At 37.0% G+C, this 17566-nt stretch overlaps 1 protein-coding gene across 10 annotated transcripts in view; it reads right to left on the bottom strand.

Annotated features, from left to right (window-relative positions):
- Rala (Ras-like protein A) overlaps positions 1-17344 on the bottom strand; it is a 47456-nt gene extending 30112 nt beyond the window's left edge. For 3 of the 10 annotated variants that reach the window (XR_012966470.1, XM_076186320.1, XM_076186311.1), the window contains exons 1-3: positions 17105-17179; positions 3968-4082; positions 3147-3283 (exon numbers count right to left, since the gene is read on the bottom strand). Coding sequence is in view for 9 of the 10 variants with exons in the window: in XM_076186320.1 (XP_076042435.1) it covers positions 3147-3283; positions 3968-4082; positions 17105-17163 (311 nt within the window). In the remaining variant the exon portion in view is untranslated. Of the gene's footprint in view, positions 1-3146; positions 3284-3967; positions 4083-4514; positions 4537-4809; positions 5074-5147; positions 5177-6308; positions 6468-16973; positions 17180-17222 lie in introns of those variants that run through there. The other 7 variants (XM_076186354.1, XM_076186372.1, XM_076186336.1 and 4 more) reach the window with 7 other exon arrangements.
- Positions 17345-17566: the final 222 nt, after the last annotated feature.

A 17566-nucleotide genomic window follows, 5' to 3' on the forward strand; every position in this document is an offset into this window, starting at 1 on the left:
GACATTTGGGAATGGATGCGAAGAGGAGACTGTATGAAGGAGTGATTGTGCCAACAGCACTGTATGGGGCAGAAACGTGGAACATAAGAGAAGAAGAGAGAAGGAGTTTGAATGTGTTTGAGATGAGGTGTCTGAGAAGTATGGTGGGGGTTACTAGGCTGGATAGAGTGAGAAATGAGGAGGTGAGGAGGAGAACAGGGGTGAAAAAGGAGTTGGGAGATAGGGTTGATGAAAGAATATTAGGATGGTTTGGACACATGGAAAGAATGAGTGAAGAAAGACTAGTAAAAGAGGTATGGAAGGCAGATGTGGAGGGAGTGAACATGAGGGGACGTCCTAGGATGAGGTGGATGGATGGGGTGAAGGGGGCTTTGGGGAAGAGGGGAATGTCTGTTGAGGAAGGAAGGGAGAGGACGGAAGACAGAGGTGAGTGGAGAATGGTTGTATATGGATGATGTTGTGATTGCATGAGGAGGAGTGGGCGGGGGGTGGGGGGTGGGGTAGTGTGTGTGAGTAAATTTTGACGCAGCCCGAAGGGATTTCTCCCCGTCCTCTCCTTATATGCAAGGGGGGACGGAGAGGGGGGGTCGCCGATTAAATGAAGCGGCCTTGCTGTGGATGTGCTGTGTCTTGCGACACTGCTTCTGACCCAGGGCGGTGGGCAGGGTGCAGGGATGACCCGTCATCCAGGAGGTGCTCAGATGAGAGGGAGGGTGGGAGGGGTGTGGAGTGTATTTGGGGATGAAATGGGTGGGAGTGTTTTTATGCCTTTCCCTTTTTGGCTACCTCCCTTGGAAGGGGGAAAAAGCCTTGGTATATGTATGTATGTATGTATGTATTATTATTATTATTATTATTTTTTTTTTTTTTCAGGTGTCCAATTGGAGTTTTGGGTGCATCCTGTTTGGTGCATCTAAGAGTTCAATTCTGCAATGTTTATAAGTTATTTGTGTTCATCTTGCTGATCGATGGGAACCATGTGGTGAAAGCATAGTCAATGGTGGTTTATACGAACTACTTGAAGATGGTTATTAGTCATTCTGTTGTCCAAAGTCAGTGTTTACTATATAAGTTGATTAGCTTTCTTTATGATGTTCAAAGTAAGGACTTTTATGTGTGGGCTGAAAGTCATACGAGTATTATATTTGAGGTCTGGAATTCCTGTGCAAATTATTTGGCAATTTACTTTTACTATTGACTGTTTTTTGAGTTATATATATATATATATATATATATATATATATATATATATATATATATATATATATATATATATATATATATATATATATATATATATATATAAAGGCTGATGCGAACAAACCCGCCATTGATTTCTGGGGTGATAATTCCATTTGATTAATTTTGAACCCTTGCTCTAGTTTGTTCATGTAGGCTTGGGTGTTCTTTGCTATTTTTTATTTACTATGTTGGGTTACTTTTGTCAGGTCATATGAATATAAGAGTACATTGGTGCTTAGTTCTGGTTCTGGGGTTGGGAGATCACTCATGCGAAGACTAAACAGATATGTGATAGTATTGGACCCTGAGGGATTCCACTGTATATCAATTATGTTTCTGAGATTTGGTTGTTTTGGGTTACTCCACACTGTCTTCCTGCTATGAAATTGGTTAACCACTTCTTCCCATTGTTATGTCTGTCCTAATGATCTTTTTGGATAGTACATGTCAAAAGACTTTGTCAAAAGCACTCTTTATATCAACAGATAGGTAGCAGAAATTGAAGTTGTGTGACAGAGGTTTTACTTGTTTTAACATATAACTCAACATCCACATATTTTTTGCAGTGTAAATAAACTGCTTATTTGGAGAAAAAAAAAAAAAAAAAATACAATCTGTTCATTTAATTACTTATACAATTGTTGATCATCATGATTTTCATATGCTATACAGTTTAGGAACACTGTCTCAACACTACAAAATGTTAAAATTTCAGCCGATTCCCAGGATAACAGAACTAAATAATAAGAATTAAGCTAAATACATATGATAAAAGTTAAAGGTTAGTGGCTAGCAATTATCATTAGTCTCCACTTTTTGGTGTTTTATTGGTTTAGCATTATCAAAACTTATCAGTTGGCAGAAGAACAGTTAAAAGTTAATTCTTGGGTCACAGCCCATTACCACTCCCAATCTCCATGATAAAGAAAATAAACAGCAAACAGCCTGGCTGTAGTGAGAGCCATTCCATTAACCATTCTATAAGAATTTGAACCTTTAATGCTACAAAGCCCTCTGTGAGGGGCACCATCCTAGCCTTCCAGTAGGGTGGAGTTTGTGACATTAAACTATATCATATCAATATCAAATTGTATTGTATTTCATCACTACTAATCAACCAGTATTTCTAACTTCCTTAGTATAATAGGAAATCCAGCTATATGTTTGGGGAGCACGTCAGTAGATTACAAGTTACTAGTATTAGTACTTTTAGGAGGCACAAATTAATATTCAGAATGTTACCACAAGCACCTTCTACTTGTGTGTGCCAACCATCTGCTTACCAAGTAAAACTGTGTTTTCAGGCATGCTGGAACTTGCTTGCTATGCAAGAGCCATGAATGGATGACATGGCCATTATTATCATTCTCCTGTGACCCATCAAAAAGCTTGACATGAACTCATCATATAAGTGTTCTCCATCTTCAAATCTACCCTCTGAAAGCAGAGTTCTTACATTTGAGCTTGCAATCATTACCAGTCTTTGCATCATGCACTCTACAATTTTACTAATCACTCTCACTCAATTAGCCCCTTTTTTTAATTATCTCCACACTTGTCTCATCCAGTTCCAACACTTTTTCATTCTTTCAATTTTGCCACTGCAACTTTCACTTCTTTCTCATTAATTATTCAACTCTCGCTCTTATTCAGTTCAGGGGATGTCACCCTAATGAACTTAGTATCTTAGCTCCTTTCCACAGTGATGCTCATTCTAGATTTCATTGTGCTCAACACTTTTAATAGGCCAAGAGGGCATTACTGCAGATGAGGTGATATTTCTTCACAAGACTGAACATATATTAAAAAACTAAAAAAATAATGACTAGTGCCGAGAGCAAAAGTACATGACAGGAGCCACAACCCTGATGACCAAAACCAAGGGAAATGCAAATCTAAAATACCTGAAATAATTGTCTCTGATAGCTGCATAATCTTCTTGTCCGGCTGTGTCTAAAATATCTATCTGGACCTCTTCGGCATCCAACACCACTTTCTTGCGATAAGAGTCTGCTTTCGTGGGTTCATAGTCCTCAACAAACTGTAACATATACCACACTAAGTTTAAGAAAGAAAGAAAGAAAAATGAATAAATAAATAATAACAATTTAATGATAAATAAATAAATAATAAAAAAATAAAATCATAAAAATTGTTGCTTAATTTTCAGTGTAAATAGAAAAATCTAGATGCTACTTAGTGTTACTGCAGAATTTGTGGTCTACACTGTGAATTGACCTCTCATGATACAATTTCAACTCGAGTGCTCCAGACCGGTTGATATTGGGTTAGGTTGGGTTCGATTAGGTTAGGTTAAGCTAGGTTAGGCTGGGCTAGGTATAAGTTAGGTTAGGTCGAGTTAAGTTAGGTAGGTTAGGTTAGATTGGGTCAGGTAGGTTAGGTTAGACTGGGTTAGGTAGATTAGATTAGACTGGGTTAGGTAGGTTAGGTTAGGTTAAGTTAGGTTTGATTTGGTTGGGTTAAATTAGATTAGATTGAGTTCAGTTAGATTATTTTAGATTAAAAATGCAGGTAGACCACATGCATACAGTAAGTGTAAAAGTGCAGGTAGATCACACGCTAAAGTGTAAATGATCTGGTAGACTATACGCTAGTGTGAATGATCTTGTAGACCCCCCTCTAAAGTAGCACCAAAATACCTTTATAAAACATGATAAAAGGATTACAGCTAGAAGTCCAAAAATAATACATAAATCATCCTTACTTCATCATACATAAACTGAAGAGTTAGTGCTGATTTGCCAACACCACCAGATCCGACCATGATAACTTTGTGTAGAGCCTGAGGGAGCGAGTTCTTCTTGGCTCCCGCCATGTTGCTGTGAAAGAGCAAAAAATAAAATATAAGTTTTATACTCACAAAAGGGTTATACTCCTCAAATCATAAATTAGTTTTTGTCAAAATCTTATGGAGACTTGTCTCTTTACACCCCATGTCCCACCAGTTCAATTAATCTTCTTTTCAGTACCCAACCTACCACTGGGTTGAGCTTCAATTCAAACCTGAATTACAATAAATATATAAACACAATCAATCTACAATGGGAACCCGCCTATTGTAGTCATACAACTTGGAATCCAAACTTTTTTTTTTATTTACCCTAGAAATCAATTTTTTTTATATTCAAACAAACAGATGGCCATATCATATGGTACTACATTCTGTGCAAGTACTCCAATAAAAATATTACTAGTAAATTATAACTAGTAGTTCAATTGATAGTCATACTACATCCAACAAATACATTTACCTAGAAATTTCTCTAACACTTCCCTTTGCAGCAATGCTTGTTAAAAACCACTTTACATTACAGAGTTGAATTTCCAACAAACCCTATCTTATCAAACGAGTGTGTGTTTCTCTGTGCATGCTGCTTACTATCCATTTGGCTGATTGAATGGCTGATAATGTACGTATTTGTCCATTAGACTGATGAAATGTTTTATTATGGGTGTGCTTGTCAATACAAAGAATTTCTTGGCTTCCATTATAAGGCCATATCCAAGGCTTATAAAATTTAACTTGAATCCTTTGAAACCACTTACTTCATTGTCCATGCAATCAATACAGCTTGTTTATAGGTGATGGTATCACTTCACTTGTATTACAACTGAGTACTGGTTGACTCCCCGCTTTTATAATAACTTGAGAGAAGAAAAACTATGTGCAGCAACTATTCCTGCCATGCAATATCCTGTCTCCCTCTTCCAATTCTGACTGTCCACACAATCCTCTTTGTTCTCTCCATGTCACAAACTGGTATCAGATTCTCCTCCCACATACATGTTTTCAATGCCTTCTTTCACTGGTCTTTCAACAAGTTCCAACCCCAACCCCCTCCAAACAAATAAAATATAAAAGTCTCTTTAACTATATGACATACATTCTAAAGTACATATATGCAAATCACTGGCCCAATGTATGTTCTTTGTCTAGGCCTAATGAGTCATCCAATATGTACCCAGTGCTAAGTGATCACCTTAGTATCTTATCTACAAAACCACTTATGCTATTGATCTATGACTGTAATCACCAACATCAATACTAAGCACCACCACTCCAACTCCATCCCCATTATTATATCTTGACCATTTACAATGTATCAGTGCAGCAGTGCTTCACATAAGTAATGATCTTTATTTAGTGGTGAGTCAACTTATATCCTGTGGCCATATGCTATGAATCATCAGATATCTGAGCTGAGAGGAGAATGACTCATGAATTTAGAGGAAAGTTCACATTCCAAATCCTAATAGCTACTTACCCTTTTCACCACAATACAGGCCTTTATATAGTTTATTTTGACTGCTGTAAGGCAATTTTATTCAACCAAGGAAAATTTCCTATATATACAGGGTTGTAATTACTTCACTTTATCCTTCTATCATAAGGAAAGTCTATGTACTCTATTCATGGAATCACCTGGTGACCTAAGTAAGTTTTTAGAAACCTGTGCACATTGGGTTAGTTACAATGATGCCATAAAATGGCTAATGCTTACTTCAATTATTTCCTCCACCCTTTTCTATATGAACCAATAACCAACAACCACTCCCCTCCTACAGTACTACTTTCAGCTGGCAACACAGAAAGTCACACACTAATACAAGGACAACAATCCATAGTTGCTTTCCACAGATATCTATGGGAGAGTCTGAACAATGTTGTGAGCCACTTTGAGTGAAACTCAAGGTAACAATTATGATCATTATTACTGTATTCTGTCACAAAATAAAAAAAAACAGCACAAAATAAAGCTATCAGAATAATAACTGGTACACTGATATAATACCAAGAGAACATCTGCACTTAAAAATCAAAATACCCCCCATACAGCAGCACATGGGGATGATGAGCACAGTTTTATATAAGAGCCCTTGAATTCACCCACCCCTCACATTACATCACACAAACACAACACAACAAATGTACCAAAAACAACCCCAGCAGTATTCTACTCAAACAGCTACAATAGCTTATTCAAAGTACCCCACAATGTCTATACAAAAATACACTCAGATCACAATGGAAGTACTGTACTCACAACAGAATGCCAGATGCTAGTCTTCACCACTCCACCAGCAGAGAAATAACATGCACTGCACTGGCATGTCTACAATCAGGCCACCAACCTGCACTAAACCAGTGCCAACATAGAATTGGCCTGGCGACAGACACCAACTGTCCCAAATACAACCACCACACAGAAGACACAAGAGCACTTTATACTACACTGTCTTATGCTCACCCATCAGCAACACAGAATCTCCTTATTGAGTGATTTACATGCCCAATTTCCTGGGAACTACAGATCTTCAGCAAGAGAGAACTGGGACAACATACTGACTGATTGACTGTCTGATGTCAAATGGCTTCATTCAGCTCACTGGTATAACACAAAATCTCTTCATGGGTGGTTTCCTGAGGGCCACAGGTCTAGTAAAAGAATGCTAGGGCAATAGACTGATTGACTGAAATGGTAGCCCTTCTTTTAGGAATACCTTCATGGATGAAGGATGACACAACTGAAGGGAAATATGAAAGACCAGTGGGTGAAGGCATATTGAAAGATAAGCAGGATATATGATATGGGGACACGGAGGGTGTAGGAGGTGACCACATTTCCTTTGGAGAGCCATACAGGGGTAACAATAATACAAAGAGAATTTGTGGCAAAGTGAAAACTGATGTGGAAGAGAGTAAGTATGGGAAGACCAGGGTGGAAGGGAGAAACCACAGATAGGATGAAATTTAGGAGAAAGGGGTTCTAGTGACGGAGAAATAAAAAATACAATATGGGAGAACTAGTGAGGATGGGAAAACAAGTATAAGGAAAAATTAAGAACATGAGAATGGAGGAGACCACAAAAGACCATAAGGCCTACACTTGGCAGTTCTATGTCCCTTGCCATCTGTCATCCCTATTCAAAAAGTAGAGTGGAAAAGGCAAATTAGTGGGAACAGGGATGGAAAAATCAGAAAATGGGAGAATGGTGAAAATAAGAAAAATAGTGTGGGCAATTTTGTGGGGGAGGGTGATATTAAAAGGGGGGAAGCGATTTGGTGGATGAGTGGGTGGAGAGGGGAGAATTAATGGGAAAGAAAAACTAGCAGGGATGGGACAACTTCTGAGGAATCATGGGATGGAAAAAGGAAAAATTAGAAAGGGGATATTTATGAAACAGGAGAATAAGTGGGAAGGGAGAACTACAAGAAAGAACTGGAGAAAGAAAAATCATTGGGATGGAAAAACTAACGGAGAAGGGAGGATCAGTATGGATTAGAGAGAACAGGGAGAGCAAAGGGAGAATCTGTGGAGAACCGAGGAACAAGTCTTGAACATAAGAATATACGAGTGAAGGAGACTGCAAGAGACCATAAGGCCTACACTAGGCAGTTCCATGTCCATCACCACCTATCATCCCCATCCATAAAGTTGTCTAACCTTTTCTTAAAACAACATATAGTTTTAGCGCTCACTACATGGTTACCAAGGCTATTCCATTCGTTGGCCATTCTATTAGTAAACCAGTTCTTTCCCGTTTCCTTCTTGAATATAAATTTGTCCAATTTAAATCCATGATATAAATGGTGGGTTACATCTTCTACCACTGGGCTCAATGCAGTGCCATGAGTCTGAACTTGAATGTCGCAGTGTTGCTGACTTTTGTGACTCCATATTTTGATTCAGTCGTTGTAATAACAAGTATTATGTAGCTGGAGAGGCTTCTGTAGCCGTCTGTAAGTGTTTAGGGGACGGTACTTTCATTGGGACAAATAATCCATCCGGACAACATTTTTGTAGTTGTGGGTTGCGTAAAGTGTGGGGAGATGTCCGGGATGGGAGGTGGTTTAGTACGTTAGGGAACCAAAAGTAGTTGTAGGGACCCGTGTGCGTTGCTGAATCTAATCCAGTATTATATATATGTTTTATTTATCATTACTATATTTTTTTGCATCCGACCTAGTTATGGACCAGAAGGTCTCCTGTCGGCATGCTCAGCCTTTGTAATCCTTTGACAAAGACAGGATGTGTGATGACACCAATGATGCAAGAAAGGAAAATTTTCTTGTTCTAATAAGGGAAACCCCTCCCACAACCAAAAGTAATACAAGAGGGGATCAATTTTCCTGAATAGAACTGGGAAAGATTTCCTATATACAAAGAAGAAAGAGGAAAAGAGAGAGGGAGAGGGAGAGAGAAAGAGGGGAAGGAGGGAGGGAGGGATATATATGTAAAGGAAATAGAGCTAAGGGGAGGGGATAAAGGCATAGCATTAGAAAGATTAGAAAAGGAGAGGAGAACAAAGAGGATGGGATAAGAGAAAGCAGTTGTGGAAAAGAGATAAGGTGAGAAGAGAGAGGGACTAGGGAGAAGGGTGAGGCAGTGGGGATAAGAGCGCATGAGTGGAGAGAGAGGAAGGGTGGGGAGAGGAGTGGGTATGGAGGAGAGAAGGTGGGTGTGAAGGAGAAATATGATGAGAGGTAAATTGTTAAATATCTTAAGGAATAGTTGTTGCCAGTTTTTGTAATATGAATACAAGAAAAGTTGTGAAAATTTATAAATATAAAAGTCTGGTACAAAAACTGAAGATTAAACCTTTGGAACTGCACCTTCAGGTGCAAGTGATGAGGGGCTTCAGGGTCTGGCAGCAGAGGGATAATCCCCTCTGATGGCCATCCTGCATGACCATCACATCCATGTGTCCATCATTAACCCCCACTGATGTGCAGTATCACACAAATATAGACAAACAGAATGCAAGAACAGAGGAAACTTAAAAATAAATAAATAAATAGAAAATAATAATAATAATAATAAAAAAAAAAAATACAAATAAGAGGGAGAGAGGTAGAGGAAACAGCAATAGCACAAGCATGAGGAGTGAAGAAGAGGGATAGGGAAGAGAAAGAAGGGTTGACAACTTCTTGACTTTGATGATGTTGTTTACACACTTTATTCATGTCGTGATAAATGATCTTGTTTAGTTTAAGAAGCATCACTGTAGCAAAGGAATTAAGACATGATGCTGAGAGAACTCCAAGAGGACAACACAGATCGTGTTATGGTTCCCATTACCATACTACCAACAAATGTTAATGTGTGTGTGTATGTGTGTGTGTGTGGGGGGGAGAGAGAGAGAGAGAGAGAGAGAGAGAGAGAGAGAGAGAGAGAGAGAGAGAGAGAGAGAGAGAGAGAGAGAGAGAGAGAGAGAGAGAGAGAGAGAGAGAGAGAGAGAGAGAGAGAGAGAGAGAGAGAGAGAGAGAGCAGCAACCATAATGCTAGAGAGAGAGAGAGAGAGAGAGAGAGAGAGAGAGAGAGAGAGAGAGAGAGAGAGAGAGAGAGCAGCAACCATAATGCTCCCTAGCCTAATTGACAAAATGTATAAGGAGAAATGAGACACACCACACCACAAGAAGAAAAAAGCTATCCTATGGCTATCTTTAGAATGATGAAAGAAGTGTAGAAAACAGAGGATTTGTTGGTATATTATGACACAACATCAAAAAGACCAGGAATTGGATGGGTGTTGCCTTATAAGCAGAAAAGGGCTTTTTGATATATGTATATATACGTTATGTATATAATCAGTCCAGAACTTTATACATTTTCCTCCATACAAAAACACATATATACTCAGACCACAGAAAAGGGCCTTTTGATATATGCATATATAAGTGTGTGTGTATATAAACAGTCCTGAACTTTAACTTTATACATTTTCCTTCATACAAAAACATATACTCAGACCACAAAAATAACACTCTAAGACTGACCCCCACACAAATTCCCCCAGATAGCGGTCCAATTAAGAAAACCTTCCGACAACAAACAGCAATCACTCTGGCTTGACTGCAATCAGGGCATCACCCAACTTTAAAACCATATCAACACAGAATAAATCTGGCCACACAATCAGATGCATTCATCACAGGAAAGGCACCAAACACTTTATTCTCCACTACCCTACTCTAGAATAACCAAGACAACAGCACACTATCTCTTCCTTGAGTGACTTCTGGGTCAATCCACTGCCTATTGCCAGTTACCTGGGAGTAATTGAATTCCTACAAGAGACCTGGTGCAACAGATGGGCAAACTGATCTTGAGCAAGACAAGCAACTGGGCTTAAAGGAGTCATCTTAACATTCTTTCTAATGCAACATGGAATATATATATATATGTGCTAATAAGAGCATGGGTATGTGTGTTGACTTATGCAAAGTAGACCACTTGGAAAAAGAAACTAATGAAGCAGAGCGCTTTTGTATATTACATCTTCAGTCCACTGAAGATGTAATATACAAAAGCGCTCTGCTTCGTTAGTTTCTTTTTCCAAGTGGTCTACATTGCATATATATATATATATATATATATATATATATATACAGTATATACACACACATATATATATATATATATATATTTCTAAACAGAAACGTAGTAGCACATTTGTAAATGACACACAGGAAACCCACAGTCGAAGAAAATAAACTTCGAATAAAGAAGATTCCTATATTTTGGCTATCAACTGTAGCCTTCTTCTATATACATATATATATATATATATATATATATATATATATATATATATATATATATATATATATAAATACATACATATACCAAGGCTTTTTCCCCCTTTCAAGGGAGGTATATATATATACATATATATATATATATATATATATATATATATATATATATATATATATATATATATATATATATATATATATATATACACACACACATATATATATACATATATACACACACTCCCAGTGTTTTTCCTGCATATATATATATATATATATATATATATATATATATATATATATATATATATATATATATATATATATATATATATATATATGGGAAACTAATGTTATAACACATTTGTAAATGTACACTTTAAACCCACTATCAGAGAAATAATGTCAGAGGTACAAGAGATCCATACATTTTGACTACTATTTGCAGTCCTCTTCAACAGAATGGTTACAAGATGGCGTACAGGTATAAATGAGGTAGTGAGGAGTACAGAAAAGGGGTCGGGGAATAGTGTGGGGAGGACTCAGGTTACATGCCCTTGATGTTGTTGGGTCAAGGATGGACAATTTGTGGTATTTTGTCCAACCGCTTTTGACATTAATTTATTGACTACTATGCTCATAATACAATCTGGAACCACTGACCTTTTGAGGTGTTGAAGTTAGGAAAGTGTTTGATTAAGGAAGATTCCACAATTTTCCTATGAAAGCTACAATGGGATTTGAATATGATAGTGGCATTATCCCAATCCATTCTGTGGTCTTCTTGGCTGGCAAGAAGGAACACAGTGGAGTTGACTTGTCCATATTTAATATGGACAAGTCAACACGGTGGAGTTGACTTGTCCATATTCAATATGGACAAGTCAACACGGTGGAGTTGACTTGTCCATATTCAATATGGACAAGTCAACTCTGCCGTGTTCCTTCACGCCAGCCAAGAAGGATAATACCGCTATCATATTCAAATCACACACACACACACCTAGTACAATAAGTCCTCATTATACAGTACATATGCATTCCTGAAAACCTTACCACAAATTGAAATTACTGTATTCCGAACCCATTATAACATGTAATAATAGGATATGGCAGACACACCTTATCCCTGCTCTTTCCTCTTCAAAATATCTAGCAGATACTGTATCTGTGAATTTTTCTTATCATAAATAGAATCGAAGGTAGTAATCACCAAATACCGTAACTGTGAATCTACCGGATAAAGAATTACCATATAAGGAGGACTCACTGTACCAAAAAGAATATAAAGAAAATTAATGAATCCAGAGAGCAGACACACACAAACACACATACACAGATCATAAGAAAATTAGAAAGAATTCAAAGAGCAGCAACAAAAATTGCACCTACACTATCAAATTTGACATACGAACAAAGATCAGAGAAATTACATCTATCAACACTGGAACAGAGAAGAGAAAAAGGTGATTTGTTGACCATTTAAAGAATTATGAAAGGGATGGAAATTCTTGATAGAGACGACTTATCAAAATGGGACAGAAGAGAAACAAAAGGACACAAAAAGAAGCTAAAGAAGGACAGTTACAGAAGAGATTTGAAAAAGAATAGCTTTCCACATAGAGTGATTGATGTCTGGGACAAACTAAATGGAGAAACAGTGAACTCGTGCCAAAACTATACAAGATTTTAAGAATAAACTGGGTGCGGAGAGATACAAAAATGGGTCACCACGAGCATAGCTCTCGTCCCATAAAATACAACTAGGTAAATACACACACACAAACACCTAGTATCAAAAAGAATATAAAGAAAATTAATGAATCCAGAGAGCAGACATAAAAATGGCCCCAACACTTTCAAACCTGTCATATGAGGAGAGACTGGTTACATTGAAATTCTGACTTTGGAACAAAGATGAGAAAGAGACAACCTGCTGACCATTTAGAGAATCATGAAAGGCACAGAAGTCCTTGATAGAGTGGACTTTCTAAATTGGGATATGAGAAATACAAGGGGACATGGTAAGAAACTCAAAAGGGTAGTTATAGAAACGATCTAGAGGGTAAAGGAGGAAAAAAGTTTTCCACACAGAGTGGTGGACATCTGGAACAAACTGGATAAGACAATAGTGTGTGCAAAAACTATACATGAATTTAAGATACTAGGTAAACTAGGTAAATATATATATACACACACATATATACATACATATACCAAGAGCTTTTTCCCCCCTTACAAGGGATGTAGCCAAAATCAAAAGGCATAATTCCACTCACATTCACCATCCCTCCCTCCCTCTCATCTTGGCTCTTGGATAATGGGTCATCCCTGTATCTCACCCATTGCCCTGGCTCAGAAGCAATGTACCAATACTCAGGATATCCACATCAAGACTGCTTCATTTAATTGGTGACAAACCTCTCCATTCCTTCATGCAGAAACATTGAAGATGGGGAGAAATCCCTTTGGGCGGTGTCAAAACATCATTCATACATGACCACTCCCTAACTCCCACCCACTCCCTTCTATACATCACAGTATCATCCATACACAGCCGTTCCCCACTCACCCCTATCTTCTGCCTTATCCCTTCCTTCCTCAACAGACATCCCCTTCTTTCTCAACACCCACTTTCAACCTATCCATCTCATCCTTGGTCACCCTTTCATGTTCACTCAATCTACCTCTGCCTTCCACATTTCTTTCACTAATCTTTCTTCACCCATTTTTTCCATTCTTTTCTATAGAAAAAAATAAATAAATAAAATGAAAATAAATAAATAAAATAATAATAATAATAATAATTTTTTTTTAGAATATTCCCACTTATGATAATGTCATTCATATGTATACCATACAATCAATCCCAACTGCTGTTGATATGGCATTATTCTGCAAATCCCAGCCAACATATTCAATCTGTATAGCAATATTCTAACTCCCAGCCAATATTTGGCAATACTAATCTAACCAAACACCTCAGAGAATTCTGGATTTTTTTTTTTTAACTCAGATGAGAGCATTGCCATCTTTTTCTGACTTCGAATGATCTTTAATAACAAAATCCATAAACATAAAGATAAATTACAACTTGAGGTTCACTGCCATTTTCTGACCTTAAATGACCTTTAAACAACAAAATCCATATGACAAAAGTTTATCAGCACATTATCATCCACCAGAAAATATGACTTTCTTCAAAACTGAATGAATTTGCCAAAATATATATCATATGGTTGGGTTTGAAAGTTTCTGGACCCACACAAATAAAGCAGCCAATGCTTTTGGTTTTAAATAAGCCATACATTAATACTGTCCTCTATTTCATTTTATAAAAATATTCTAAGCTTTTGAGACTTTTATCAAGTTGTTAGGTTAGTGTCTCAAGTTCAGTTACATACTTCTTAATTTTTTGATGTGTCACAAGTCCATGTTTAGGAGAAAAGGTTGTTCTAATAAAGTATAATATAAAAGATTATCTGCTGTAACCTTCGATATTCACCAAATGCAACACTATTTATACTGGGACAACAATTCTCTACTCTAAACTCTAATTTTCTTTTTCTAGTACACACGGAGATATTTACTTTTTTAGGTAAATTTTTAGAAGTACACGCCTATGCCATATAGCAATAGAAAATTATATATTGATTTTGTAAATCATAGTACATCAACATAATATATATTTTTCTTGGCAGAAATCAATAACAGAAAAGGTTGCTAAAAGTGATACTCAAATGAACATAGCTGCTCTGACTGCTTGAGACGTCATCTTTGTTTTGGTAGGTGTGAAGGTCGAAGAAATTAAAGTATGATAAATTCGTCTATTTTAATCTATGCTGCATTTAGGGAGGAGGGTAGAGGGGAGTGGAATATATAGGAAATGGAATGGGTAGGAGTGGTTTCTATGCCTTTTTTCTTTTTGGCTACCCCCCGTGTAGGGGAAAAAAGCCTTTGGTATATGTATGTATGAATCTAGTAATGCAGTACCTGTAATACTAAAGGTCATCAGGGTCATCATCTTCAACCTCCGAATGTATCAAAACAAAGATGGCGCTTCAAGGAGTCACCGCAACTTAGTTTATTAGTGAATTGCTTTTATGACATTTTCTGTTATTGATTTCCACATGAAAACATAAGTTCATGTCACAACTAACACCACAGTCGGACGAAAGAAAGATTTGTAGCCCCCAATTTTTAGAACACGAATTAACTTCCATCAAGTCCCAATTAACAAAATTAGCCTACCCTCATTGGTTTCTGGATAAAGCCCTTAGTCAAGCCAGAGCAAGTTTTTTCAAACACCCTTCCACTAAGTTAAAGAAAGAGAGACAAAATCCCCTAGTCATCCCCTTCTCAGAGTCCATCAGTCAATTGTCCAAGTTTCTTCCCAAAGAGAAAGTAAATTTAATTCATAACTACCCTAATACTATTAATAAAAAAGTTGTTAATGTTCACCAGAGGTTGAAGGAAGAACATATCCCAGGTGTTTACTCCCTTCCATGTAAAGACTGTAACCTTTCATACATTGGCCAGACGGGAAGAGACCTACCCACAAGATTAAATGAACACAAAAGGTCGATTAGATATGGCCAAATAAATTCAGCAGTGTTTCAACACGTTGATAAATTTAATCACCGGTTGGACTGGGAGAAATCTGATCTCATTTACAAATCAGGGTGTGGGTTCAGAAGGAAAATGGTGGAATCAACATTAATTGATTATCTGCCCACGATGAATATTTCCAAGGGTCAATGGACCCCAGACATCATTTCAGGACTATTCATCACCAAAAATATTGTCAACAAGCTTCCTCCCCCTCCCCCTGACCCGACCTCGTGTCAGCCTCAGGTCAACTAGGGCTGGGGCAGTGATGTTCTGTATTTTCTCGTGTTCCCTTTCTTTTGTAAGAGGTTGCTACTTAAGATAGCCTCCTCCCTGCCACTTTGTACTACTGAAGAGGATTGCAGGTAGCAATCGAAATATATAGTTCCGCTTACGCAACTCTTTCTTTCGTCCGACTGTGGTGTTAGTTGTGACTTATAAATGTGTTACTACATTTCTCACCTGTGATAAGTTCATGTATTATAATTTACAAAATACTTAATTTTCTAATGTTATATCGCATAGGTGTACACTTCTAAAAAAAAATACTTTTTTATTTTTCTCTGATCTATAAGATTTATTTTCTTACTCAATTTATTCTTCATACAAACTTGCCATGAACAGATGTCAACAGACCCAATATTTATTGTTCTATTTCCATATCACACAAACACATTTTTCACTTCTTTCCTTTTTGTAATTCAAAGATTTATTTTCTTTAAGGAATGGTTATGTTAGGTTAAGTTAGGTTAAACCTGGAGCTATTAAACAATAAATTTTAAGTAAACACAATGTGAAGACAGCCTTGTTCCAGCTTTTTCAAGTACACAGTTGTAATACACATGACTGAGTACAACTACCATATGTAGTTGAAAAAGCTATAAGCAAAATGTCACACTAATAAAGGCTCCGTCCTCACATAGCGTTTATTTCGATGGACTTGTCAGCAGGTAACTGCCACTTTTGTACAAATTTTAAGTTATTCTATATTCAAGCCAGAGTACAGGGTGAAAAATGAGCCACATTTGCCAAGATATAAAAAAGAACTTGCCAAGAATAATGTAGTCTTACATGTGTAGCATCCCTTACCACACACTTTCACTAATTTGTGAAAGCCTTGCATGTGTGACAAAGTCAAATTTTACCAGGAATTGACAGCAAATTCAGCAATTTCATGATTATAATTTACCTGACTCACCCTGGACAATATACAACCATATCATTACATTCTAGGCAGCCTTAACATAATGCAAACTTTGAGTGTGGGTCTTCAGTTTCATATAACATTATATTACAATCAAGCATATGAGCTTATAAATGATGATTATGAACTGTCACATCACATTAGTTTTAAAACATAAAAATTGAAACAAATTGACAAGCCATCCAGAAACGGATCCTTTAGTCATTGATGGAGAGCAGAAATCTGATTTCAAGATCTGAAGACTTGGATAAAACCATTCCACTCAATAGTCTTGCTCAACAATCTACTTAGTCATTGATTTAAACTAGCAGTGTTCCACAATAAATGTTTAAAACAACAGAAAAATAGTTTTACAACCTTTTCATGTTTGTTAGTAATTGTTGGGTTGGTGGAAATGGGACAGGTCTCTCTGCACTTCTCACAAGAACGGATATGAATCGTGACCACAATTACAGTAACCAAAGCCACAGAGGCGTGTCAACAAATACCATGAACTTGACGTCACCCTGCCTATGTTTAGCTTACTGAAGCAATTTTTTTCACTCATTCATACACTACCGAATTTCCTAACTAATCTTAAGAATTTGGTACGTAATACATGTTTACCTTATGCTGGAACAACTTTCTTACACCACTAAAGTGAAATTTCAAACCTACAACCCGGTGCAACACCCTTTTCCAACTATTCTAGATAAACAAATCACAAAATTTATGAAACAAAAGAATAACACCCTTGATATTTATCTCCTGTATGGTAATATAAGTGCAAAGTATCTTATCATAAATCTTGAATGCAGAAAGGAAAGGAATTATAATACACAAGAGGGCGTATTATTGAAGAAAATCAAGAGAATTTTATCAATATCAATCCCGTTATTTGACAGATGACAGAAGCGACATCTTTAATCGTGAGTTTGGCATTTATGATTCACGCATCCGATTCTAGTAAT

This window comes from Oratosquilla oratoria, chromosome 1 (genome assembly GCF_046742065.1).
Source record: "Oratosquilla oratoria isolate Oo_2021 chromosome 1, ASM4674206v1, whole genome shotgun sequence".
Taxonomy (NCBI): domain Eukaryota; kingdom Metazoa; phylum Arthropoda; class Malacostraca; order Stomatopoda; family Squillidae; genus Oratosquilla; species Oratosquilla oratoria.